The 27,991-nt window shown below is 40.8% G+C and overlaps 2 protein-coding genes across 2 annotated transcripts; both read left to right on the top strand.

Annotated features, from left to right (window-relative positions):
• Positions 1-3: 3 nt before the first annotated feature.
• Positions 4-27,972, top strand: ldhbb (lactate dehydrogenase Bb). Its single transcript, XM_074632396.1, has 10 exons — positions 4-201; positions 18,569-18,680; positions 19,857-20,074; positions 22,628-22,764; positions 24,028-24,145; positions 24,327-24,500; positions 24,578-24,751; positions 24,875-24,992; positions 26,177-26,300; positions 27,518-27,972. Exons 4-10 carry the CDS (start codon positions 22,636-22,638, stop codon positions 27,683-27,685), a joined length of 1,005 nt encoding a protein of 334 aa, XP_074488497.1. The 5' UTR covers positions 4-201; positions 18,569-18,680; positions 19,857-20,074; positions 22,628-22,635; the 3' UTR covers positions 27,686-27,972.
• Positions 10,588-17,004, top strand: tmpob (thymopoietin b). The gene is made up of 6 exons (XM_074632393.1): positions 10,588-11,194; positions 12,097-12,214; positions 13,220-13,375; positions 13,604-13,713; positions 13,800-13,894; positions 15,140-17,004. The coding sequence occupies exons 1-6, from the start codon at positions 10,961-10,963 to the stop codon at positions 15,522-15,524; spliced, it is 1,098 nt and encodes a 365-aa protein (XP_074488494.1). The 5' UTR covers positions 10,588-10,960; the 3' UTR covers positions 15,525-17,004.
• Positions 27,973-27,991: the final 19 nt, after the last annotated feature.

Raw genomic sequence — 27,991 nt, forward strand, 5'->3', positions numbered from 1 at the left:
CAGAAGGAAAATGGTCCGTCAGAGGGGTCCAGAGGGTGAAGTCCAACACTGCCCCCACCAGGAGTTCCCAGCAGGGTTCTGGGATCACACATCAAGGTCTGTCGCTGGCCCTCGACCCCTGCCGAGGCCTCTGTGACGGGGAGGAGCCAAGATTGAGTGGGCTGGAGGAGACAACACACCATAGCTGTGTGCAACTGCACAGTGAGTCCTTTCGCCCGTTGCCATGCTGTAGCTGACCGCAGGATTGCAGTGTTTACTTAAGAGCCGGTGCATAAGAGAAAGGCGGACCACCGGCAGTCACCACCCGCCGGGCCCTGGGCAGGACCTGGGGCTCATCTTTGTTGAAAATGGCTCTGGAACCTGCCACCTCCCACCGGGCTGGCCTATATTTAGCAACAAACTGAAAAACCTCTTCATTCTTAAAAAGCTGTTTAGGTTTCCTTTGAGAAGGGGGTTCAGAGGAGGACGGGTGGTGATGCTGCTCTCCTGTGGTCTGAGAGGTGCTTCTCTTTGCCCTGGACTCACCTGTACAAGATGTTTATGTTAACAGCTTACCTAGGATGGAAATAGTCGATCTCCGAAGGACAGCCAAGTAAAATGTGTTAAAATAAGAAGACAGGTCCTGGGAAATCCAATAAGAGACATCGTTATCATTACAGTTAACCGATTTTTAGCCTATATATAAATTCTCCTTATGATATTTTGACTCTAATTAACATAGAAAATGATTATTGAGTCTGGAAGGGGTGTGAAGCCTTAACAACTTTTGGTCGAGACCAATAACACAATTTCTGATGAAAAAAGTAGGGCTGTCAATCGATTAAAATATTTAATCCCGATTAATCACATGATTGTCCATATTTAATCGTGATAAATCACCAATCACACATTTTTTATCTGTTCAAAATGTACCTTAAAGGGAAATTTGTCAAGTATTTAATAATCTTATCAACATGGGAGTGGGCAAATATGCTTGTTTTATGCAAATGTATGTATATTTGTATTATTGGAAATCAATTAACACAAAACAATGAAAAATATTGTCCAGGAACTATCATAAAACAATATGCTCAAATGATGGCAAAAAAACATGGCAAACTCAGGCAACAACAGCTGTCAGTGTGTCAGTGTGCTGACTTGACTATGACTTGCCCCAAACTGCATGTGATTATCATAAAGTGGGCATGTCTGTAAAGGGGAGACTCGTGGGTACCCATGGAACCCATTTTCATTCACATATCTGGAGGTCAGAGGTCAAGGGACCCCTTTGAAAATGGCCATGCCAGTTTTTCCTCACCAAAATGTAGCGTAAGTTTTGAGCCTTATTTAGCCTCCTTCCCGACAAGCTAGTGTGACATGGTTGGTACCAATGGATTCTTTGGTTCTAGTTTCATATGATACCAGTATCTTCACTCTATCTTTAAAACTCAACCCGCTACAACCAAAAAATCGCAAGTTGCGTTAATGTGTTAAAGAAATTAGTTGCGAATTTGTGTGAACGCATTATTATCGCGTTAACTTTGGCAACTCTAGAAAAGAGTCAAATAAGATAGCACTTTATTATACGGTATATACTGGATATATACGGTGCAGGTGTGGGGAAAAAAATAGGAATTCACAGTGAAAGAAAATTTGTCCCCATACTGAATTTCTAGTCTAGATTTAAGTTTCTCAAAACTATTCTTTTAAGCATCCGAATGTTTAATACTTGACTATTTTTGTTCTTTTGCTTAAGAAATCCGGTTGCATGTTTCCTTCCTAATGAAAGTGACGATTTGCTGACTGTGTCTTTTTTCTATTTGCGTGCTGTTCAACTCTTCCCACTCCTCAACGTCTCATTGAACTCGGGAGGAGGGCAAATCCAAGGCAGGACATGCGTATTACATGTTTTCATTTGCCCTCATGTATGCCTGAATAGTGAAACAATCCCTCTTTTCATGCCCACGGTTTCATTCAGTGGGTGGCGAGAGCACCACTATGATTGAGGATGAGGGAGCTGGGTGATTTTTTCCAAGGTGAGCACCTCATGGGAGATGACTGCTCGCTGCCATTAGTTTAAGTGCAGGAGTGTCAGTTAACCCGACACTGGCACCGGGAATACTTAATGCCAGATGGAGGGAGCTGTCCTTGAAGTCGTAACAAGCAGGCGCAGAGAAACAAGCCTTTATTCAGTGTGAGAGAACATAGAAAAAATTGATAACTTAGCAAGGTTACCACAAAGTGTACGTTAAATCCCACATAGGAAAGGGAGGGATAAAGGAGATTGAAGGGGGGTGGAGAGGGGCAAAAGTCCAAAGTGGATAAAAACACAGTTTAGATGTTGCTGACTGTAATTTTTGATTGCGTTCAAAATACGCAGGAATATGAAACAAAGCAGCGGTTGTCACGCTAAAGGGTCCAGCTGCTTAAGAGGTGTCAAATTATTGTACCTCAGCTGGATACATCGGTGTTGGAAGCCAGGGGGTGAGAAAAGAGCCAAACCCAGCAGACTTTGGCACATTTGTCCCTCACCGCTGGCACGGATGAGCCACGCTGTGAGGCTTCAGAGCATCGATAGGCCCCCGGCGTTTTACTACCCAAAACTATGAGCTGCTACAGGAGCCGAACCATCAACACTACCTCCTGGAAGGACAGTAAACATGACGACAAGTGCTTTTTCCACATGGTGCACCTCCTAGTCTACTGACCAAATAGATCTGATGTAGGTCGGGCTAAAGAGCATGTCTATTCAGGCGGTTAGGCACTATGAGGCCTAAAAGTTTCAGTTTTCAAGATTAAATAAATAAGATCATATCAGCTTGAAGCACCAGGTTTTTGGGAATGTGTCCTGGCTGCAGTAGAGACAGAGCTGAGAGCTATTACTTAAAATAACTCGACACCAGAAGGACCTCAAATCCACCCGTAAGGAAATTACAAACACAGTCATGTCAGTCTATGGAAGCACCTCACACAAAGGTCCCCAAAGAGCTCCCTTGTTGTCAGCTTTTATAAAATCCATTCCCTTTTCTTTTTTGGTACTTAATTGAAAATTGAGCTTGAGTCCTGCCAACGATTGCAATAAAATGCTGAATGCACTGAGCTGTTGGCATGTTCCCGTATCTGGCACTTGCACCCAGGAGTGCTGCTGAGTCTCTGTTGATTGTCTACTTCTCATTCATTAGGTACGGTTATTGCTGACGCTCCCGAATGGTGACTCCTTGCTTGAGTGAGGGGCCTGTGAGCTCAGAGCCCAGGCGTCCGGGAGAGAGAGGAAACAGTCGAGGGGCATGGCGGTGTCACAACCGACACATCACAGGAGGCTTTTGAGAAGTCCTTGGCTCTTCCTATACTGGTCCGGTACCAGTGTTCAGCCATGCGGACAGAAAAACTAAGCAGAGGCAGGTCTGTTGAGAGCTTCGGCCAAGTTAAGCACGGAAATATTTCTTTCCTGTTAACTCAAGAGTCTGGCAGTCACCTGTGTGAGGTTGCCCTCTTTTTTCGTCGCGAGCCACCGGCCGTTCGGTTCAGCCGTGTCAGGCACGTTAAAAATAAGGCCAACCTGGTGATGAACCATGAGTTAAGTCAAATATGTAGTTTCTGAAATTTTGCGGTGTGTTTACAGACTGTTTTGACAATATATTGCTTTGCGTATCATTGTCTCTTAACTAAGAAAGCGTTCACTTTGAACAAATTCCTTCAACAAGTTGTTGAAGTGTAGAGTTGCAATGAGTTCCTGAAGGCCCTGTCATTTTGGAGCCAGGTTTGCGCTCAGGAACAGTGGATACATTTCTGTTTGGGCAAGGCTGCTGATTGTATTTGGCGCACAGTAGCTCACTAACACATGCTCTCCTTTAAACTGCATTAACTGATTTTTTGGCCACTTGGGGGCAGCAGGAACAAGCTGAAAAACACAACTTTAACATCACCTTATAAAGTTTATCTGGGGAACTTCTCAGCCAACAGTTGCTTCTTTACACATCCAGCAGATGTGGAGCAACATCAGCGTTCATTTGGAGTTGTGTTTCTGGCCACTTGATGAATTTAAAGGAGCAGTGTGTAACATTTAGGGGGATCTATTGGCAGAAATGGAATATAATATTAATAAGTATGTTTTCTTTCGTGTATAATCACCTGAAAATAAAAGTTGTTGTGTTTTCGTTACCTTAGAATGAGCCATATATATCTACATAAGGAGTAGGTCATCTTCATGGAGTTTGCCATGTTGCATCGCCATGTTTCTACAGTAGCGCAAAACGGACAAACCAAACACTTTTCCTGCTGTGGCCGAAGCCGATAACGTTTCTCGCTCCCGTCGCCGCTGTCTCTCTCTCTCTCTTACTTCACCACTCATTTCCCACATACACAGACACACTCTAAGGCTGCATTCACGTGAAATCCGGCATTGTGGCGATTCGCCACAGGGTTGTGCGGAGGCCTCTGCGAGTCACTTTAATGGCTCGTTAACTGTGACGATTAACGTCTTTTGTTCCGTCATGGCTGGGTTGTACAGCTCTGGATTGACGATTATGTGAAGGGCCACCGCAGTGTGACGTCGGGTTGTGTTTCTCCAAAAGTTGATTCTGTTTATACTTTTCAGTAGCAGCTTTATCTATGCACACAGAGTCCGTGATCTCCTGAAGTGGATAAAAGATCTACATCAGTGAAGCTCCTTAGCGTTGCAGTGCATTTGCAGTAGCAGAAGAGGCACTTTCAGCGGCTCTAACGGATCAAATTTGTCTTGATCCTTTTATGTCGGTGCATTACATTTTGAGGAGATGGATGGCCTACATTAAGTTTTCCTCCCAGTGATCCAACACGGCATCCCATTGGTGCCACACTGTGGAGACTTTATAGAAATTCCTCATTCACTACATGGAAGTTCACACACAGTAATGTTTGCCTTAAGTTCAGTGAGGACATGAGCAAGTGTGTCTCTGTACTCAATGGCCAAATAAAACGGGAAAAGCCCGAATCATAATAGTAACGCAAATACATGGAGGAGTACTTATGATACAAACAGGCGGTTGGCCAAATGGGCATCAACAAGGACCAGGGAGGGAGTCTCATTTTTCCTTCGGACAGAAATGCCTACAACTAAGCGTGTGTCCAGTTTGGATTGTCAACAGATGAAAATATACTGTGTGAGCATTACTAGATGGCTGTTCATAGGCCAGGACACACAAATCTCAGCTCCTGTGAAATACACTGCTGACACTTCCTGCACCCTACCCTCCTTTATGCACAGGAAACTGCCCAGGACTTGATCTTAATTAGTTTGGCACAGTGTAATAACATCCTCTGAGGATTAGAGATTGTTGTCATTAGTGCAGGAAACCTTACCTTTTTTTTAGTTTTGGATGGTACAACAAAATGCTCTGGTAATGTAAAAATCCTAAAGGGACAGTGTGTAGAATTTGGTGCCATCTAGTGGTGTTGTTGCAGATTGCAACCAACTGAGTACCCCTCTGCTCACTCCTCCCTTTCCAAGACTGCGGTAACCTGAGCTGCAGCGTGCAAAACCGTGGTAACGCCGTTCGCCTCGCTCAGAGGCCATCCTTACCATAATAACACTACTTTAGGAGCAACGGAAGTCAGACAGTGGCTGGCGGTACCATGGTTGTGCAATCTGCGACTCACGCAAGTCCCCAGGAAGAGTGCTGGGCTGTGAAGCAAATTTTGTAGTGGCCAAACGGTGGTACTACAACATCCGAGTCCCATAGACTTACATTGGGAAAGAGGCATCTGTAACTCAGCGGATATTTTGTTTTTTAAGTAAATCAACTTCCCAGTATGAACACTTGAGAAGCCCTTATTTAAATCATTAGGCTGGAGCGAGGGCTGGGAGGCGGAGTTAAAGGAAACGTTACTGCGCCTGCTCTATGGGCCCAATGGATGCAGAAGATCACTGGATGATCCGGGAACTTTATCACTCGGCAGTTGAACCATTTTGGCTTCATGCGCCACTGAGCAACTCTCATCGGAATGAACGGGAGCCCGCCTACAACGCTGTATCCAGTTCTCTTTATACATCCATGGGCTCACATTACCACAGTTTCACAAGCATGTCGGAGAACTGCTGTGGCCTTCAGGTAATGTAAATATGTGAAAGGACCTCTCTAGAGCCAGTGTTTTGTTTGAGCAACATGGCGGACTTCATGAAGAGGACCCGCTCCCTATGTAGATACGAAGGGCTCATTCTAAGTTAACGAAAACAGAATTATTAGTTTCAGGTGATTATACACTAATGAAAACACGGTTATAAATATGATATTCCATTTCTGCTAATAGATCCCCTGAAATATTACACACTGTTCCTTTAAATGTGAATTTTGTCAAACAAAATAAACCTTTTTAAAAGAATTTATAAAAGAAAAAAACAGCTGACAGCTTTAGTTTTCTATGTAAATCTGGACCAAGCAACAGATGTGCGCCCATGAGGTGACAAGGGCTGTGATCACACGTTGTGCTGAAATGTCATAACTAGGTATAACGAAGTATGTGTTTTGTCGTGTCAGTGGAATTGGATCAGACATCCTCTGGGTGGTAAAGGTTGACTTTTCCTAAGCTACTTCTGTGGTTGGCTCAATTGGGATTTAGAAATGTTTAAAATCCAAGATAAACTCGGCCGAGGAGTCTGTGTTGAACATTTTTCTAAGTGATCAGAAATCCACCTTTATAACATGGATGTTTTAGTTTGAGATGTGCCGTCTTTTTTCCCATGAATTGTGTTGTGTCTTTGCCAGTTGTTTCATTTGCTCTCCAGATTTATTTTACAATCATCTGTCAAGAAATGTCGTCGATTATACTGACTGTTCGACGTTGAGTGGAGCAGCTCCATTTTAAATGAACTCATTCTGAAAATGTGAATGTTGACGATTAAAGAGCGGGCTTTGATCATTTTTCAGAGGCCATGACTGTTATGCTTAAAGAGGCACTCGCTATGATTCTTGGCCCATGCCTTATTTTCTGTATAAATTACATACAAAGAAAGCTTAAGAGGTGTTTCTCAAGGGCTCAACATTTTTTTATGCTTGCACTCCATTGGCAAATGCACTATGGAAAAGCTGAACTACACTTGAAGTGCTGTATTTTAGTGTGGTTTGGAGCTGAGGTGGGGATCAATTGCTTGGTTTCTGCAGCAGCATCCCAGAAAGCCCCAGAAGGCAGGTCTGAAGGACAGGTGGGGAGCCACACAGTGCCACCTCAAACCACTGTCCCCACGGCAGGAGGGGGGAGGCCTCACCGCAGAGTTAGAGACCAGCATGACAGGCAGGAGGTGGGAAAACACTAACATGTCTGTGTGCGAGTGTGTAGGCCTGCAACTTGCAATTATTTTCATTATTGATTGATCTGTCAATTATTACGTTTTTTTTATTGAGGTTCTGGCAACAACTGCATATATGTCCAGTTCCGAATATGTACAGATAGGGATGTGACGGAAATTTTCCCACCAATTAATAAAATTGTGACAACACCGGTGTTACCGATTACACCGGACATTTTAAAAGAAAAGATGACGGTCAATATGTGTAGCGCGCTTACTTTGATCTTCAACATCAGGTGGCTGTGTCTGGCCTCTCCGGTCCAGCTTTCACTGCGGGGCTGCAGGTTTCCACCCAGCGACGCTCCACAGCGAACACTGGCTGTGACCGCTCCGTCCTCCGCACAGCGATGACCTCATTAACGTAATGGATCCATTGTAGTATTGGGGTTATATCTGAAATATTGTTTTTGCTTTTCGCTTCGCATCATCTTGTCTGTCAACTCTCTTTCGTCCGGTGTGTGTGTGTGTGAAATATGACACGTGCTACTCTGTGCTGAGACTCCGTACGGAGAATTCACTGTCAGTATGTAGTGTCCGTCGTCCGACTTTGTATTGATAACACGACGCTGATACGCCAAAATGAACTAAATGGGATTTATTTCTTTAAAAAAAAGTAATGTAATCGGTGTGTGCCCGACCACCGCGTAACACCGGTTACACCGACTACCGCAACAAGCCTAGTACAGAACCAATTTTTTCATCGTTTTTGAACAACCATAACAATTCACAACACAAAGACAGCAGGAGTCACAACTTTACAAAAATGATATCAAAAAAATTACATGATTACCTTAAAATGAATAGGGTTTCTGTAGTCAGCTATTAGTTGTTAATTAGGTAGAACAAAGTCTAGTCCAGATGGGTCCACCGTGTCCAAGACTGGTTGCCATATCTTAACAAATCCCTCGACATTGTCATGAAAGGTGTAGGTCAGCTTTTCCAGAGTATTCTCAATACCTCCTTATACCAACCATCCACTGCAGGGAAGTCATCACAGATCCAGAATTTGAGAATAGTCTTTATTGATATATATAGGAGTATCCCAGTGTTGTGGTTGTTGCTTGCACTGTCCACTTTAGCTGCCAATATACATTGAAGAGGTGATAGCTCCAAGTCATATCCAATCAAGGTAACCAACTCATTTTTTACTTATCTCCAAAATGTTTGCATCCTTGCACATTTCCAAAACATATGTGCATATGTGCCAATTTCCTGAATTGCATTTAATACATTTAGGAGAGCTTTGACCAAGTTTGTTTCTCAGTAATGATGTAAAATGAAGCCTGTGTAATATTTAATTATTAGTTTTAATGAATCATTTAGTCAATAAGATGTCAAACAATACTGAAAATTGTACCTGGCTCCAGACCTCATCTCATATTTGTTCAGCTATAAGGTGGAACAAAAGTGCGTCTGAGCACTTCTGTGCAGACACATCTAGCTGTTTCCAGTTCAAGGTTGAAAACGAATGATGATCGCTCTGATGCTGCTGTTGCCAAAGTCTCAGAAAAGCAAAATCACTCTTAATAAACATCGTTGTTTTCTTTGGCTTTCTCTTGATGTTATTTATACATTTTATTTCGTAGGCTGCACACAAATTTCTTCTAAGATAAGATAAGATATACTGTTATTGTCCCCGTTGGGACATTTTTCCTGGACTCCGTCCAACTGCAGTTACAAACACTAAATTAAAACAACATCAACAACAATAATAAACGATTCCACACAAGACAGGGAAACAGTTTCACAGAAACAGATGTTTGAACACATACACAGTCCACATATATAATGGCACATACCATCACACACACCATGGCAGGTATTGCACCCAGGTAGTGCACTGCACCGTCTACCGTCTTGCCCATATTGCACAGACAATAGTCCAATATTACACAGATGCAACATATTGCACTGTCCCAATTTAACATATTGCACTGTTCTCCTGTCTCTTTCCCAATTTCCTTTCCTATAAAGAACTTACTTAGCTATATAACGTTAAGTTTGCTTGCTTGCTGGCTTGATATTGAATAACATGAAACCTAAAATAAGATTCTTTTGAATAACGTGGCCAATGCTGCCCTCTTCTGTTACAGAGGCAGACTTCATCTAAATGGCATAATATTCACTCACTGTTACATTATTGTAAAATGGAAACCATTGGTGACACTGTATTGTTATTAACTGCTATCCGTTATTAATTCATGCCACAAACATGCTACAGACTGAAACGGCCTGTGTATAAAAGCGAGCAACAGCCACTACTATTAAATCACTTTTCAATTATATATGATCTTCAAATTAACTTAAAACATTGTTTTTTCTTTATTATTGTTATTTATTTATTTATTTATCTCACTTATTATTGTAAGTGTTGGTATTATTATTGTTATTGATATTATTATCATGACATCATCATCATCATCTTTATTATTATTCATATTATTAATATATATGTGTATGTATATACACTGTATTATATATATATTTTACTTATTTATTTTCTTTTTGTTTTGTTTTTGTTCCCCCTATGCTCTACACATAAAAGGAATGATATCTGTATGCGTGTGTGTGTTTAGTTATGTGTGCATGTGTACAGTATATGTGTTTAAGAGTAGATATATCATATATGACCATCTAGTCTCATTCACTGCCGAACACACACCCATTATCCACATCAAACACACACACACACACACCAACATACACCCACAAACACACACACACACGCTCACAAACACACATTATCCACATCACGCACACACACACACACAAACACACATTATCCACATCACGCACACACACATTATCCACATCTCACACACACACACACACACACACAAACACTCGTTATCCACATCACACACACGCACACACATTATCCACATCACAAACACACACATTATCCACATCACCCACACGCACAAACACACGTTACCCACATCACACACACACGCACGCACACATTCTTCAACCTGCTTTTATCCCCTCGTGTGCTTTTGTTTTGTTTTGTACTTTGTTTCTCTTTCTCTGTATAATGTCCCTGCACATCTTCACTTGTTTTGTAATCACTTTATAACACAATAAAAAAAAAAAATCAGCATTCACATTGCTATCTCATCACGCAATGCCACTCAAATTCATCATTTAAACTCGCATTTGTCTCCTTATTAACACAATAAGGTTCACAACGCCTGTTAACTCAAACAATAGGGTAAATGTGGTCTGCAGTGTTCATGTGAAGCTTTGAAACAAGGCCTGCTGCTCCATTCACAGCCAGCCAATCAGAGCGCATCTTACTGGATCCTTCCAGCCAACAGCGAGGCTGCTCGCTGCTTGGCTCCTGTTTTGTGACCGCGGACAGACAGAAGCGAGTGGAAGCTAAAGCTAATTCAATCACATCTCAGCGGGTTCATTTTCATTGTTTTGCATCGGGTTAGTTTGCAGCACAAGCGCGCATCTGTTAGTGAAAAATCGCATCTACCTGTGAGTATTTAATCCAGCTGGCTAAAGCACAACACGGTGCTTTTATTGAGGTAAAGCGCGTCTGCGTTGCTAAAGCTAGAGTTGGCGGCGTTTAGGCGCCAGACAACAGCGCGTTACTCCCTCACGGTACCGGCGGCGGTGTTGTTGTTTATAGCGGGCTGAATAAAGTCAAGCATGGCTGAATACCTGGAAGATCCGTCGACTCTCACGAAGGATAAGCTGAAGAATGAGCTTACACTCAACAATGTGTCTCTTCCCAGTGGAGAGCATAAGAAAGATGTGTATGTGCAGCTGTATCTGAAGAACTTAACGGTGCTGAACAACAAGAGTCCTCCTCCTGCAGACACTTTCTCCAGCGATGAGGACCTGCCTGCTCCTGTGGTGTCCAACAAGAGTCGGTCTGGAAGAGTAAGTTCTTGTTTTATAATATGTTTATTGGGTTTTCTTATTTTCACAAACACAATAAGAATAAAAAAACAACAACAAACAAACACTGGTACAGCTCAGATAAAAAATAATATAGGAAATAATTAATATATTTCAGACAATTACACAGTGGAAGGCAGCATATATCTATATATCGTGTGCTTGTGTGCAATTACCTCTGTTTACTTACATCTGTTTTTATATTTTATACTTCTAGTGTAACACTTCTGTATATATTTATTTATTACATCTACTTTACCTGTTTTATTTGCTTTATAACTGGGAACACAGTAGGTGGCATATGGGGAGGTACAAGATCAATAAAAGTACAAGAATAAAAATATTTGCAATAAATACAAGAATAAAAACAAGATGAGATAAAAGAGAAAAAAAATAAGAATAAAAAAAAAACAAAGAAACACTGGTACAGCTCAGATCAAAAAATGTATATAGGAGGTCATAGGAAATAGTCCATAGTGCAGGGAGTTTTTGTTTTTAATGTGCATAACTGTGATCTGATGCTGTGGTTGTCTGTATGTGTGAACACGTGTGTGAGTTATAAGACTTGTTGTATTGATTATGCAACTTTATGAATCTTTTCTTTGATCTGGAAGAGTATGTTTTTTTTTGTTTTTTATAATATACTTATTGGGTTTTCTTATTTTCACAAACAATAAGAATAAAAAAACAAAACAACAACAAACAAACAAACACTGGTACAGCTCTGATCAAAAAATGTATATAGGAGGTCATAGGAAATAGTCCATAGTGCAGAGAGTTTTTGTTTTTAATGTTGTACATAACTGTGATGTGATGGTCGTCTGTATGTGTGAACACGTGTGAGTTAAGACTTGATATGCAACTTTATGTATATTTTCTTGCAGAAAGCAACCAAAAAGACAGACAAGCCTCGCACAGAGGAGGTGGAGGTGACGGACCTCACTGATGATGATTTAAAACAGCAGCTGGAGAAGCACGGTGTGGACTCAGGACCCATTGTTGGTGAGTTCCTGGAGGCCTTGTCTTCATGTTATTCCCAACATGAGCAATACGATTACATTTATTCAAATATACAAAGATGTGAGATTAGGAATACATTTATTGGCATTATTAATTAGTTTAGCACCAAGTAACAAAGCAGTTCTCCTAGAAATCATATATATTATTAATTATTATTATTAATATATATTCAGGGCCCTTCAACGTACATTTGATTTGGGATTAGGCTCCATATTCAATCCTAAAACTAAATATGGAGCCTAATCCCAGATTAAATGTACGTTGAAGGGCCCTGAATATCGTCTTCTGTGATTGTAATGTTTAAATGTAAGTATCCTTATTTCTTGTCTTTGTCCTTTTTGTGATGTTGCAAATAGAGCTGCTGTGATTACAGATCTGTCTGACAATAAAGTATTATCGTATATGTACATTAGCTCACCAGTTTATCCGATCAATTGTGAACCAATGTATCAAACAACAAATTGGGCGATTTATTGGGTTCCAAATAAGTTTTTAAGTATAGCCCAACATACAGTGAATGTTTGAGGCTGCTTCTGATATTGATATTTTAAATTCTAATAATATATTAGCCACATACATAACGTTTTTGGTAAAAATCCTGAAAATATGGCTGGAAACATTTGTCAACATTTTCAATTCAGTACATTTTTCTTTTGTTTATTGATTTAAAAAAAAAATGTAATGTTAATGGTCATCGGGGCAAAGACAATGTTTAACAATAAAAAACAAACGTTTAAGCTCTCAACTGGTTTTCATTTCATGTTTCTATCTGCTTCAGAGGTTGAGAAGTAAAGGTTTTAGTTGACAATTCTGCTAGTTTATAAGAAAACCCTCAGGTTTTAGGAGGTTGTTTTCAAAAGTTGCATATGTTTTAGAGTCCTTTTTTTACAGGCAGTCTTAGGTCTAAACGTATAAATCCTTCAAGAGTTAAATGCAATGTATTATACGTCATTCATCCTTACTCTCCCCTTCCTCCCCTCCATTCAGCCACCACCCGTAAGTTGTATGAGAAGAAGCTGCAGAAGCTTTTGGACCAGCCTCCAGCTGAACCTGAAGCTCCTACGGACGTCACAGCTCTCCCCAAGGCAGACAGTAACCAGAATGGAAACACAAATTCAGACCATTACAGTGACAAGGAAGATGGTGAGTTCTAACCACACATTACTTGTGATCTACTTAATGGCCATGACAAATAACAAATAACATGGCCTGAATATGTCAGTATGTTTTCTTTTATTTGCAAAGTTATCCAGACACATTTATAAACCTGCGTCTTGCAACAGGTCCCTGATTAAATGTTGGAAAAACACTGATTAAGGTACTGATATCACCATGTTTCACTGTTGTGCTAACATTACTCATGTTTTTCAGAGGAGATTGCTGCCCCTGAACCAGAGCCTGTTCCCGTGGTGGAGAAGCCTGTGAGGAGCCGAGGGAAAACTCCAGTTACCACCAGAACCAGCAGCAGACGACAAACCAAGGTGACGCACATTTTGCCATTTCCAATCTTGGTGATCAGAGAATGTTTTAAGTTTGTATTAACACTGTCTTTATATCACTCTGATAGGTGGAGGAAATTATTATTGAAGACACCCCTAAGAAGGCCAGCGACAGTGTTGAAGATATCCTTGCCAATGAAATAAGCACACCAACAGGCATGAGGTAACAAGCACATGAATCATGTACTGCAAAAATATCAACCAAAATGTTAGCCTGAAAAATTAACTTTGGAAACAATACCTTGATTTTTGTTGTTTATTTATTTATTTATTATCTTAAATCAAGGTTCACTTCCTAGCTTTTTTCCAGAGCATTCAACTCCATTTCACATCCTTACTCAGCAATGGTAGCTGTCGCATCTAAAGCTACATCCATACAAATACGTTTTTATTTTAAAACGAAAACAATCTCCGTACGCGCAAGCATTTTAGCACCGTTTAGAAATAGTCTCCGTCCATATAACACGCCTGAACACGCATATCACATGACCATTCACGTAAACTGGGCATGCGCGTGCCAGTGTAAACAGGAAATCAGGTTGTCTACTCTGCGGTTGGTTGCTTAGTTACAGAAAATACAACAGACTGGTATTGTACTTCCTGTAATAAAAAGTCTTGTTTGATACTTAAGATCTTACTCTATCTTTCCAAAACAAACAAAAAAACAAAATCAGAGATGAATTAAGTTGGGGAAAAACTTTTATTTTTCGAGCTACAAGGCTGCTACTGGGTTACTATAGCCTGTCTTGCTCTCTCTCTCACACACACACACACACACATCAAATGTACTTTAAAAACCGTTACAAATCAAAGTTTTACTACATTATGGGTCAAGAAATTTGGTCGACATTGTCTGTTCTCACACTCGTAGCTCTACTGAAGAGCAGCATTTATGCTTTTTTGTTTACAGTTTCTTTGTGAACTTCACAATAGTTGTGCAGAACAAAATAAGCATAGATAACAAAAGGAAAGTCTTCCATTTTATGTCTATTGCCCTCCTCAAAGCTGCAAACCATGCCTTCAAACATCCGCTCTGTAGGGCTGATAACACCACTGCAGCGTTTTCAAATGTCTCCGTTTTAGTGGTTCTAAAACGCCGGAGTAGCTCGGCATGAACATAGCAAAAACCATGCGTTTTTAAAACATAATGGTGTGGATGTAGGGATGTAGCCTAATAACCAAAGACCATCTTTTAACAGAGACAGGGACTGTGATCAAAGCTCCTTTAGGGTTGTTTTTTTTGTTTCAGGTGTGACCGCTATCTCCATGACAACTGAGCAAACATACACTGCTAAAGAAGACCATGAGATGCAGTTGAAAGCTTTAGAAAATCTAGGAAGCGGATCTTGGGTTAAGATATGTTTTTACGTCTAGCCTAAAAGTTTGATTTTGTTGTTTCCCTGATCAGTGCAACCCGCAGGCGCCCGATCCGAGGGGCAGCTGGTCGGCCATTAAAACCAAGTGAATACTGGCTGGATGAGTCCCGTGTGCAGCGCAGTGTCCTCACCGAGACACGCTCTTACTCCGAGTCGTTCTCCAGAGGGGGCAGCTCCGTCTCTTGGAGCAAAGCGCCAGCCCGACGAGGCTTCCTGTCCGTGTTGCTCAAGCTCCTGCTCCTTGTCGTGGTAGGTGGTTCTCTCTTCTACGCCCACCAGAACCTGGATGCCGATAGCATCAACACCCTTAAAGGCCTCCTAGACAACGTCGTCGTCCCCCTTCAGGGCGTTGTGAACAACGCAGCCACCTACCTGGGCATCGGCAGCAGCGATGCCACAGTGAGCGCTGGCAATTAAAGACCCTCAGCAGTCTCTCGCCATGCCCACGCCACCTCCCTGCCGCCTGCCACAGCACACCACAACTCAAGCAGCAAACTTGGCTCACCTCTTCTCTTTACCCACATGGTTGGACAAAGGTTACAGATTTAATTGGAACGATAAACTTTCTCCTGTCTGGACTTTCCTCTCACCACGAGGAAACAGTAGCTTCTGGATAACACTGTTTTGTGGCAGTCACAGAAGAGACTCATTTCAATGTTGCTTTTAATCTGTGAATTGTTTGTGTCTTTGTGTGTATTTAACCCTTATATGTAGAAACAGATGCAGAATGGAGCGGCCAGTTAATCCATGCATGGTTGTAGTTTTTGGAGGTCATACTGTAGTTTCTAACTCTCTGTGCCAGGTGTTTTTCTGATGGTGAAGTGCCTGGACACTCTTAGCACGTAGTGCCCTCCCGTTTTCCAGCGCAAAGCAGTGCTAATACCAGAATGTTTATTTCATGTGTTTCTGTATGAATTTCAAAAAATTTGCTCTGTAGCTAGTTAGGTAGAGTGATTCATTATTTCTATGGTGCTCAGGTTAATTCAGCTCAAACTTTTTAATGTGGTCCGTGCTGGGAGGAGACACATGATGTAATCAGGTCGCATCGCTGCATGAGGAAAAATCCGCCCATGTTCAAGTTGAGGTTAATGGATTGAGGAAGAGAATTTACTTTCGGCATCTTTTATCAATCCTCCTCAATTTACAAACAAAAATCTAAATGAAACAGCTTTATAGTGTTTATCTAGCGCTTATTTGACAATTCCTCCTTAAGGAAACTAAAATTGCAGTGTTTGATCATAGATTATTGATTTTTCCAGCCCTGCCAGTGTGCCCATTTGAGTTTACATGCTTTGGGTTTTAGTGCTCTGTTGTGCTTTTTTTGTCCTGTTTTTATTAGATTTCTGATCCTTCAGTCCTACACGCAGGATTGGCTGTTGCAGTGCACCCACATAGCCCGCCTCACTGACTGTATGTGTCCAGACATGCAAAGAAGACACATGGAGAACGTTAATCCTTTTGGGACAGTTGATCAATTTATTCTCTTCAGGACTCTTTGACTACTTCTGCCTGAGCAAATTACCACAATTAAGAGACTGTATGTTACTTTGAAAGAGGCCGTTAACGCGCTGGGAGAGAAGACTCATTCACTGAAGGTGATGTTGGGGTGGGATGACTTCTGGGGAATCTTTGTTTCTATTTTGATATTTTTCTAAAATGACGTGTTCAATTTTTTATAGCACATTTTAAGGTAACATTTGAAAGCAATATGTAATACGTGAAAGTGATACTGTATCTTAATTTGAACCTTGCTGACTTAACACAAGCGATTGATCACCAGGCAGCTCTCCCACAACAAACAGAATCGACAGGGGTTATGTGGGTAAGGATTTTTAATCTGTTTATTTATGATAATGTAGGCAGTGTATCATGAAATAAACGTGACTATTACCAGGTACTTTTTCTTTGTCTTCTGTAGCGCTGTCTGGGCAATACCAGTGTTTTTGCATGTTTTAACCAATTTATCGCTACACATACACATATAACATCACTACTAACCATTTTCCCAACAATCTATACTTTTTAGGATTTTTTAAAAAGTATACCATTGCTTTCCATTCATTTGAATGTGGATGTGATCGCAGAGAATATTGTGACTACTATTGCCTGAAGTCACAATCAATATGGGGTTATGTAGAAAATGAAAATGTGTTTTAAAGTGTAAGATGATGTGATGTTCAAATCTGGGTTAATTTATAACACCTCAAGAAACTGAATGTAAAACAACGGCAGGTGCACACACGTCCTTTAAAATAGTATGGTAATATAATACCAAGACGAAGGGGATATTCTGAATATTCTAAATACATTTGTTTAAAACACAGCTACTGCAATAAACTGACACCTGAGGGAAGGAGTTAATGTGATGGAAGCACTGCCAGCAGTTAGCCAACAATATAAACATAACTGCTAGCTCAAAGGACCAACATGTAATATATTTACTGTAATAAATCATTAAATGACCATGATATGTCATCAGAGATTAAGGAAACATGCTAAATTGAAATATTGGCTACTCCGACAACAACGCTACAGCCAGCATGTTCTCCTTTGAAATTTCCTTTCCGGTCCAGAACGTCTGTTTTTGTTTTGGCCGGTGTGATCCCGTCCACTGCACATTCCGACACCCCGCTGCCACATATGAAAACGTTCACTAATATCAGTCACTCCGGAGGAACGGACGGGCCACGGCTCCAATATTCTGAACTTGAACTGCTGTTACCCATTTTAAACGCTATCTGTCAGTCCTACATATTGTTCCTTTAAGGTAGTTTGCCAGCTGTTGGAAGAAGATGCTTTACCGGAAGGAAGGTTTTAATTCACATTTTCTTACCATGCAAATGTTCCTTCTGTTCTTGTGGCCTCTGTTCACCTGAATGTGCATCTCATGTGACAGCTTGACCAGCTAAAGTCCTTTCAGCGCTCCACTGTTCTCTCTCTCCCTGACAGCGCACACACTGCTGTGGTCTTCTGGGTAAATTCCTGATTGCTGCAAAGTGTCCTTACCTGAGGTCCTAAAGCATGAATGTTTGTGAAAGAGGCAAATATAGTAGAGCTGTCATGATTAATTGATTAGTTGTCAACTATTAAATTAATCGGCAACTATTTTGTAATCGGTTTGAGTCAAAATTCTCTTATTCTAGCTTCTTAAATGTGAATATTTTTTTATACACTAAATTGAGACCCAAATTAATTATCTTCTTATCTTTATGTGTTGTCAGCTGCCAGTAAAGTTGCCTGACCAATTTAAAATAAGCACTCCAGGGGAAAAAACATTTTTAAGGCTTTTAGTCTGTAGGTTAGTAAGGAACTTTCTCATATTCGGAGGTGGACAACATGACTGGCAGATAGTCAACAAATGCTAATAGTCAGTATGTATTTGACACAAGCCTAATGGCTATCTTGAGTGTTGCTGTCCTTCACAGCTAATCAGATGTCTGTCTTGTCTGCTCATCCTCCAGGTTTTCCCTGCGGTGGTTGCTGCTCTAACAGTGACTCTCCCTCTGATGGCTCAGTGGTGTCTGTGCTTCACTAAGAAATGCAGCTCAGCAGTCAACATTTTCAAGATGAGGGGTGAGTAAATGATTGAAACCTGTTGTCTGTGGTAACTCTGCCAAAATTAGACACACTCCCTGAAATCCATCAGTTCTGGAGCAGCTCTGAAGTGCTGGAGTCACTTTCATGTGAAATAGTCAGCTCTGCATTGGCCCTTCAACTGGGCCTTAAAGGTCCCATATGATGCTCATTTTCAGGTTCATACTTGTATTTTGTGTTTCTACTAGAACATGTTTACATGCTGTAATGTTAAAAAAAAACTTTATTTTCTTCATACTGTCGATCTGAATATGCCTGCATTTACCCTCTGTCTTAAACACTCCGTTTTAGCGCATTTCGATGGAATTTTGACGAAATTGCAACAGAATTGCGTTGCTAGGCAACAGCTTGGGTCCATGTGTACTTCCTGTCAGCTGATGACATTCACATTACACTGCAACGGAACAAACTGAGACACATTAAGAATGTTTATTTTTAAATCTGTGTAAAGGATCTAAATATTGTATATTTGTGACATCACAAGTGGCAAGAAATCCTGACAGCTTGTTTCAAATGCAGAGTTTCTGAACACGGGCTGTGTGTATTTCCCTGTGGATTGAGCGTTTCGATACTTTCACAGTATTTATATTGGACTTAAGCCTGCTTTATAATAAAAAAACATGAAAATCTAATTTTTTTATAATATAGGACCTTTAACCAGTGCAGAGAGGTTATGAAGCAGGTGCTTATTTACAACTCTAGGTGTGTAACATTGAGTATGAAAAACAAAGTTAATGGCGACTACTCTTGATCAAAAAGCCGCTAAGAGGCTAAGTAGGCTCTTAACTGTGACACAAATCCCAAAAAATCCATACTTAAGTCCAGATGCGATTTATTAAACGAAAAGTTACAGTTATTACAAGCAATAACTGTACTGAAATAAATAAAGTAGGACACGACGGTCAACAGAAAATATCAAAGCCTAACTTACCCTTTTTGTGTGAATCCTGATGTCCAAGTGAACAGGTAAATCAGAAGTGATGAACGTGTGCAGCCTAAACAAACAATCATAAACAACACAGGCTAAATACACATTTTGGCTCCTACAAAGTTGATGTTTTTTATGTGGGTTTGCACAAAAGGAATAGATAATCATAATTGTGAAGTTGCATATGGAACATTTTTTAACCATCTTTCTTTGTCTTTATTATTTAGCATGTGTTGTTGTAGGGGAATATGTACCAGCTGACCGAGGTGACCCTTGGAGTGCCAAACTGAGTCTTTGTAGGGGATGGAGAGGCTTAGTCAATTAAATCCAGAAGGCTGTAGTCGGACAACACAACAGGAAGAGGAGCAGGCACTCAGTCCAGAGTCTTACTGAAGTGTTGGAGAAAGGACTTGCACCCAAAATAACTGGACCCTCAAGACAACAGGTGAACAGCCACGATTCCCTTTGTTGTGTGGAAATGTTAAATATCTGCAGAAGGCACATAAGGTTGGTTGGATTTTTGGTTTTGCAGTGCATTTGTCTAACTGTGGGGAAAGTTACTCCGTCCAACCTTTTCTTTATAAAGTCTTTTGTGTGTGTCCTTGTCTTGCTCTCTGTATCCTTTGTGCCGATTTTAGAGTTTTGGTGCTTTTCAGGCGTTTTAGAATTGCAAATGAAATGTTTTTTTGGTAATGTGTTTATCCACCACAGTTTTTCGACATACAGTTTTTACATCACTAGCTGTGGCAGCTTCCAGTTTATCTCCAGGCACGCTGAGACAACCACCACCTGAACCATTGAAAGTCACGTTTTTTAATCAAGAACAATAAATGACGTGCTAAAGATAAATAGATAAACATCTTGATGGGTGAGTAGGTTGTTTCCTTTGAAATGTAGTTTTATCTGGGACCTTGTGGCTCATCAAATAATTACATGAAACATAATTATCAAAGTTCAATGTTTTACACAACATAGTGTAGATAACAGTTTTAATTACTTAATGTGTTGTCTGCCATCTGTACCGTGCGCTGTCTGTGTTCAAGTTCAAGATAGACTTAACCGTCTCAGTTACATACAAACATTTGACAGGTTGCTACACAACAGCCGTCTTGTCTACAATTTTGGTGTAAAAAGACAACGTCTCTGATGATACTTTGGTTCCTTGATCATTCAGGTACCAACCTTGTTTTTATTTTGTGTAACTAAAAGTCACGAAAGCTACTGTCCCCACTGTGACCTTGCAGGCTAAGCACTCTCATTAACCGCTCGTGTTTACTTTGTGCTTTGAGTGCATAACGCTTTCTCTTGGTAATCCAGTGACACTAACAGCTACTGAATGGAGAGTTTACCAGTACACTTTCAATGGGACCTTTGTCCTCCTTAAGAGATGGCAAATTGTGAGAACGGTTGCTAATTTTTGCAGATGTCTTGGTTCGTAATAGGGTTGGGCGATAATTCATATCGTCTCGATAATTTATCGTCTCAATGGTTAAATCATATACCGAGATATCGTGATACACAAATACGTCTTCTAAATTTATAATAACAAGCACATACTAACTCAAATTTGTCAGAAAACCGGATCAAACTCAGTTAAACTACTAATAAATATTGTCTTAATCGTATTACTCTGTATTTGTATGCATGCATGTAAACATAGTCAGAGTATGTATTCATTTTTTTTCTCTATAATTTCACTTTTTACCGTTATGTTCATTTTGCACATAAGTTCTTAATTAAATGAGAGTACTTTTCATTTGCCAAGCATTTAATTCACACAGGAGTATACAAAAATAGGCTTTACCATGTGGTTATTTCATATCGATTATCTATTTATTGAATTACAAGTAAACATGCTGTATTGTGATTTATATCGTTATCGAGATATGAAATGACCTATATCGGGATAGAAGATTTTGGCCATATCGCCCAGCTCTAGTTCACAATAATATGATTTATTTAACTTCAAGCAGTAATCTCGTGCACGGACAACAGTTGGAGAGTGCCTCATGTATTATAATATCTACAATCTGCTGCATAAAGTAAAAAATATTCCCAGATGTGCTGAAAATTCAGTGGCAGCTATCACACATAATTTCTGCCTGTTATTTTTTTAGTGGCAATATTATAGCTGTAATATCGGATATAATGCATCGCATTGCACTCATCTCTGAGAGAGAATTAAGGTAGCATAATGTGTAAAATACTTCTTAGACTGTATATGATAGAAGTAATTTGTAATTGTTCTTTAGAGTCATCCTATTAGATACAAGGTTCATTTTCATCTGTAGTTCGGGTGCAGCAGATGGCGGCAGCGTTAAGGGATTACAGTAACTCCTTTAACAGTCTGCAGTCAGTCAGTCAGTCAAGTTCAGCATCCGATTATAGCGCTCCTCCGTCCTCCATTCGGGGAGGAGGAGGAGGGGGAGGAGGAGGAAGAGGAGGAGAGGAGCCTGCCCTGAGTCACATGGGCTACCTCTGCAGCTGATCGGATACCTGCCTCCTCAGCACGCACAGTAACTGTGGGAGGTGTCGTGGATGCAGGGGGTACGCAGCTCTGTGGGAACACACCTATAGGTATCCGTTCACTTTGCCATGCTGATTACATGTTGGTATTTATACCTCGCAGCTCGGATCCTCGCCAAACAATGCAAGTATTGCTGCTTTTTCTGTGTCTGACTGCTTGTCATTTCAAGGTGAACTCTGCAGAAAGATAATGTGTGGGACAAAAAGCTCAGTCAGTGTTTTCTCTTCTTTTCTGTAATGGATTTAGATGACAGAGAAGTCATGCTTCCATTAGTGCTTTGTAATCCCTCTACTCTCACATATAAAACGCAGCGTCCTGAATGCAGTATTTATGAAGTTTGAGCACGCAGCCTGCAGGACTGTTTCCATCAGTTGTGTCTGTACAGAGTGTTTGTCACACGTCTGCTGCCGACATGTTTTCTAACCAGGAACGCTCTTCTCTTCCTCCTTCCTCCCCTTTTACTCTCCTCAGCACTGAACATGACCTCAATTCTGAAGAAGCTGATCACCCCGCTGTTCAGCGGTCCTCCTGAGCCCCCCAGGAATAAAGTGACAGTGGTGGGCGTGGGCCAGGTTGGCATGGCCTGTGCCATCAGCATCCTGCTCAGGGTAAGAGTCCCGCTGGTTTTCTGCCTCTTCTCAGATTACCTTCATGCCTGCTGGTGTGACAGGACAGGATAATACCCAGGATCCTCCTGGACTGACACAGGATTATTACTGACCTCTTGGTGTCTGATCTGACTGTCTTCACTGTCCTTGTGAAGGTGTCGTGACAATGACAGAAAATGTATTTGTCATCAAAAGGGAACACCTATAATGACTTTCTACTAAAGCAGCTGAAATTGGGCAGCAGTTTTCTGTCTGTGCAGAAGTGATGGCACCAATTTGACCTTATTTACTTATACACAATGACACATTTTAATACCCATTATACTGTAGGCAAAGACGGTAACTGCTTGCACAGTAAGGCTAAGTATTGCCAAGGGATATGTAAGCAAGTAAATATATTTATAATCAGGTTCGAGACGGTTTTCAATTCCAGTGGTTGTGCAAGGTGGAGGAGGCAATACTACAATAGTGAGCCAGGTATATATTTAGTCCCTAAAACTAGACGTCGACCGATATAGGCTTATATAATAACGATAGTTTGGAGCAGGAAAAAGCTGATAGCCGATTAATTGGCTGACATCTTCTTCTGCAGCAGCCTAGTCGGTGACTTTTGCATACCACGTTTTTAATAAATAATTTATTTGTCACTCCAAATTTAATAATTCGTAAGAGAATATCCTGAAGTGTGATTACATCATTGGAAAATGTTCTATTTATTTGCAATGCTGTTCTGTGGCTAACAGTATGACTGACCAGGATTACTTCTGTTGCACGTCTCGCACATTGTTAAATGCCACTCTTGCAAACCATTAATTATCTGGCATATTCCCGGGGTAAGGAGGATCCTTAAGTGTGCGATTTCATTTCATGAATGGATGGTTACGTGGCTGGATTATGTACTTTATTACAGTTGAATGATTTCTTTTCCTCCCTGTCTGCCTGTCTTGTGTATTGTGGACAAAGAGCTGATGATGTTGCGTTATATATGCGAGAGATAACTTTTTTCTCCCTCTCCACCTTGACTTTGTGTACGCGTCCCGGCGTGACCGGTGGTGGCTCTACAGCCATCGGCCACAATCAGAGCCCAGTTTTGCCGATAACGATAGTTTGTAAAACGTCTACCTCTACCTCAAACAAACAGCCTGAACCTCTCTTATTGAGATTATTTCAACTTGCAACCCCAACTGCAAAAACAGGTAGATTGGTGAATGAGTGTACTGTGAGGGGAAGCGGAGGTGTTCTCAACTTCCCTGATGTGTGCAGGAGCTGGCTGATGAACTGGCCCTGGTGGATGTGATGGAGGACAAGCTGAAAGGAGAGATGATGGACCTGCAGCATGGCAGCCTCTTCCTCAAAACCCCAAAAATAGTAGCAGACAAAGGCAAGTTAACGCCTCAGACAGCACAGGGTAAAGCTGACTGGATAACATTGTGACTGAACCGTCTTTGTCCTTATTGGCATTAAAATAGCCTAGATTCTTGATTTATGACCTTGGTTATCTAAAGACAACCAGGTTTAGAGGACACTTAACCATTATGATAAATCTACTCCTTCTCTCTCAGACTACTCCGTGACAGCAAACTCCCGTATTGTGGTGGTGACAGCTGGAGTCCGTCAGCAGGAGGGAGAGAGCAGGCTGAACCTCGTCCAGAGAAACGTTAACATCTTTAAACACATCGTCCCTCAGATTGTCAGATACAGCCCCGACTGCACCATCATTGTGGTTTCCAACCCAGGTACGGTGCAACACACATTTCTTCATTCAGACTTACAGTGTGCACCTTCTAATAACGCTAACAACACTCTTCAACAGTTGATGTTCTGACGTATGTAACCTGGAAACTGAGCGGCCTTCCCAAGCACCGCGTCATCGGCAGTGGCACCAACTTGGACTCGGCACGCTTCCGCTTCCTGATGGCCGACAAACTGGGAATCCACGCCAGCAGCTTCAACGGCTGGATCCTGGGAGAACATGGAGACACCAGTGGTGAGGATCAGTGGGATTTCTCTGAATGTTATTATGTTGTTGAGCAACATTGGCGCAGTGACTGTGACTGTGTGATGTGTGAAGCAAGTGGACCAAGGTCTCAGGTTTCAACATGTGTTTTAGTGCCTGTGTGGAGTGGAACCAACGTGGCCGGAGTCAACCTGCAGACGTTAAACCCGGACATCGGCACTGACTGTGATGAAGAGAACTGGATGGAAACACACAGGAAGGTGGTGGACAGGTAGGACAGAGTTCCTCGCCTAATATGCAGTTTTTAGGTTTGGTGTTTTTTATATAAGCCGTGTAGAGTAGGGTGATAATTCAATATTGTTGTTTTATCAAAATCCGGTCATAAAATTAGACCTTAAATAATCATAATTCTAGATACGTATAGTTTTCAGCATAATTTCTTAAGTTATAGGGTCTTAGTCCAGTAAAACCCTAAAAATCATTTGTCTTACACAATGTTTTACACATAAGTCAAATTTTATATTATCTAATTTGAATACTATAATGATTGTCACATATCAAAACGGAGACAAAGTGATAACTACTGTATTGACATATTAACAGTGGGCAACCTCCGGGTCTGAGAAATGAAGCCAATGCTGAATTGCCTTAAACTTGTGTTCTCTCTAATAGCCAGCAGGGGGCGACTCCTCTGGTTGCTAAATGAAGTCTATGAGAAAATGAGCCTACTTCTCACTTGATTTATTACCTCAGTTAACATTGTAAACATGATTTTATGGTCTCAATCGCTAGTTTCAAGTCTTCTTCAATACAGTATGATGTTCATTTAGTAAATTATGGTCCCATTTAGAGTCAAATAGACCATAAAGCAGGGGATGCTTTAGGGCATGGCTACCTTGTGATTGACAGGTCGCTACCATGGGGTTGTCCGGTCTGGAAATTGGTATTGAAAAAAATATCTTATTCAGCATTCGGTTGTACTTAGCTCCACCCTCTCATGTCACTTCTGGTTGCAAAAAAACAACATGGTGACGACCAAAATGACGAACTCGAGGCTTCAAAACGGCAGTCCACAAACCAATAGGTGACATAACTGTGACTACATCCACTTCTTATTTACAGTCTGTGCATATTAATGGTATCCATATTGCCCTCTACTGTCACCTGTACAAACTAGTATTGTATTAGTATGAAAATAAAAGATCATCTTATGTTTGAAATAAGATGACCAGACATAAAAAAGCTCTCTCTGTCTGACTCTGTCACTGTCTCTGTCATCAGCGTAGAGGACAAAAGCAGCAGTCCTGAGGGAAAATCTGCTTTTAAGAGTGTGTTTATTTTTAGCACTTCTCGTCTGCTTTATCAACATTCAAATCAACTAACTGTAATAAATACAAACGTGAAGCCGTCTGAAAGCCGTCCCTCAACCCTTAAACTGTGTCTTGTGCCTCTCAGTGCCTACGAGGTGATCAAACTGAAGGGTTACACCAACTGGGCCATCGGTCTGAGTGTAGCTGACCTGACAGAAAGCCTCATCAGGAACATGAACAGGATTCATCCTGTTTCCACCATGGTGAAGGTAACGGCAGCTCACACACACAGATTCATTTTCACAGAGCCTGAAGCGAGTTATGAATACAAACTGTACCTATGCCTGCAAAAACTATGTTGCTATGTAGCATCGTCTAAATCAGTTAGTTTTTTAGTTTAAATATTATTTTTTTGATTTATTGCAAGAAATATAAAAAAAAAAAGGTTTAAGGCAAAATCTGAAACAGATTATGATTGAAGCTGATTAAAATACAATTTTGAAAAAATAATACTTATTTCAAACTTTAAGGGGAGACACCCCAGGTCAATAGAGAAATGTTTTAACTAATCGATATCACCATGAAACTTCCCCAATTAATTACTTACATTAAGGCAATTATTTTTTGTATTGCAAGTTTTTTGAAGTTTTATGTTTAAATATGCAAATGATGCATCGTCTTATTAAATATCTGCTAATTTCTAGGGCAGAAATTTGAAAGTTGGATAAAGCCAGGTTCAAAATTATTGCTTCATTTTGTTGACATATTAGAATCAAATGGTTTTACAGAGGGATATCTTTTTATCACTCCATGAACCAGAAAATACTGTCAACAGCCATAAAAAAATACATTTTCATCATGTTTTTATGAATAAAATGTTCTACAAATCAGACTCTCAATGATATATGAACAAACCCCTCTGTAGAAACCTTCAGAATATAGACAGGAATGAAACTTGAAAGTGTGGTGGATGTCAGTGCTGCTGAAGTGGAGATTTATGGCTCAGAGTGCCAAAAATGAGTTTTGAGAAAACAGCCTTTAAAGATTTAAATATGCAAATGAGGCATTATTTAATGCTAACTTTGGTGAATTAGGAGAAATGTACAGCCGTTAACAGACAAAGTAGTAAAATAAACTTTTAAATGTGTATTTGGGATGTTTTCTCTCCACTAGTCTGAAAGAAAACATGTAATGGAAGCAAAATAGCCCAATAAAAAAAAAATATCTATATATATCATATATTTTGTTCAATGGGTGTCACATTTAAAACAGGTGTGAAAAACAAATGACCAAATAATAACTTTTAGTTTCAAGAATTCAGCTTCGAATTGTGGCAAATTAGAATTTTTTGTTTCAGCCTTTTCAAGTTTTAGCACAATAATTCAAATGATTTAGTTTATATTCTCTCTCCACTGACTCGTGTCTGTCTGTGAGATGTGAAGTATGGTCTCATACAGACAGTGAGGCTGTTGTTCATTGTGTTCAGGGCATGTATGGGATCAGTGACGAGGTGTATCTGAGTCTGCCCTGCGTGCTGAACAGCGGAGGCGTGGCCAGCGTGGTCAACATGACCCTGACAGATGACGAGGTGGCCCAACTGCAGGCCAGTGCCAACACGCTGTGGGACATCCAGAAGGACCTGCAGGACGTCTAACTGAACAGCAGGGAGCGACGTAGCTGTACCCTCCTGACGTATTATCACTCTGCGGTCACTAAACACCACACAGCTCCACCTCCCACACCTCCAACCCACTGCCCTCTGTAGACTCACAGGCGTATGGGAGTTTAATCCTGTCAGATTTAGCTGTAGGTGTCAGTTTGTGACATCAGCTGAGTGCTCTGATTCATTTGTCCTCGGCTGTGTTGCAGAGTGGGACTCACTCAGTCGTGTTGCTGCTTTGGTGTCCAATAAAACAAGTTTGTTGTTGCTTGAACAGTAAAGTGCATGTGTCCATTTATT

The sequence above is a fragment of the Sebastes fasciatus genome, chromosome 4, assembly GCF_043250625.1.
Source record: "Sebastes fasciatus isolate fSebFas1 chromosome 4, fSebFas1.pri, whole genome shotgun sequence".
NCBI classification, from domain to species: domain Eukaryota; kingdom Metazoa; phylum Chordata; class Actinopteri; order Perciformes; family Sebastidae; genus Sebastes; species Sebastes fasciatus.

Bases quoted from the DNA above. Each gene is read 5' to 3' on its own strand.
- tmpob (XM_074632393.1), top strand. From the start codon at position 10,961: ATGGCTGAATACCTGGAAGATCCGTCGACTCTCACGAAGGATAAGCTG. The intron at 11,195-12,096 runs GTAAGTTCTTGT...ATTTTCTTGCAG, and splicing joins ACAAGAGTCGGTCTGGAAGA to AAAGCAACCAAAAAGACAGA. The intron at 13,895-15,139 runs GTAACAAGCACA...TTCCCTGATCAG, and splicing joins AGCACACCAACAGGCATGAG to TGCAACCCGCAGGCGCCCGA.
- ldhbb (XM_074632396.1), top strand. From the start codon at position 22,636: ATGACCTCAATTCTGAAGAAGCTGATCACCCCGCTGTTCAGCGGTCCT. The intron at 24,752-24,874 runs GTGAGGATCAGT...CATGTGTTTTAG, and splicing joins AGAACATGGAGACACCAGTG to TGCCTGTGTGGAGTGGAACC. The intron at 24,993-26,176 runs GTAGGACAGAGT...TGTGCCTCTCAG, and splicing joins CACAGGAAGGTGGTGGACAG to TGCCTACGAGGTGATCAAAC.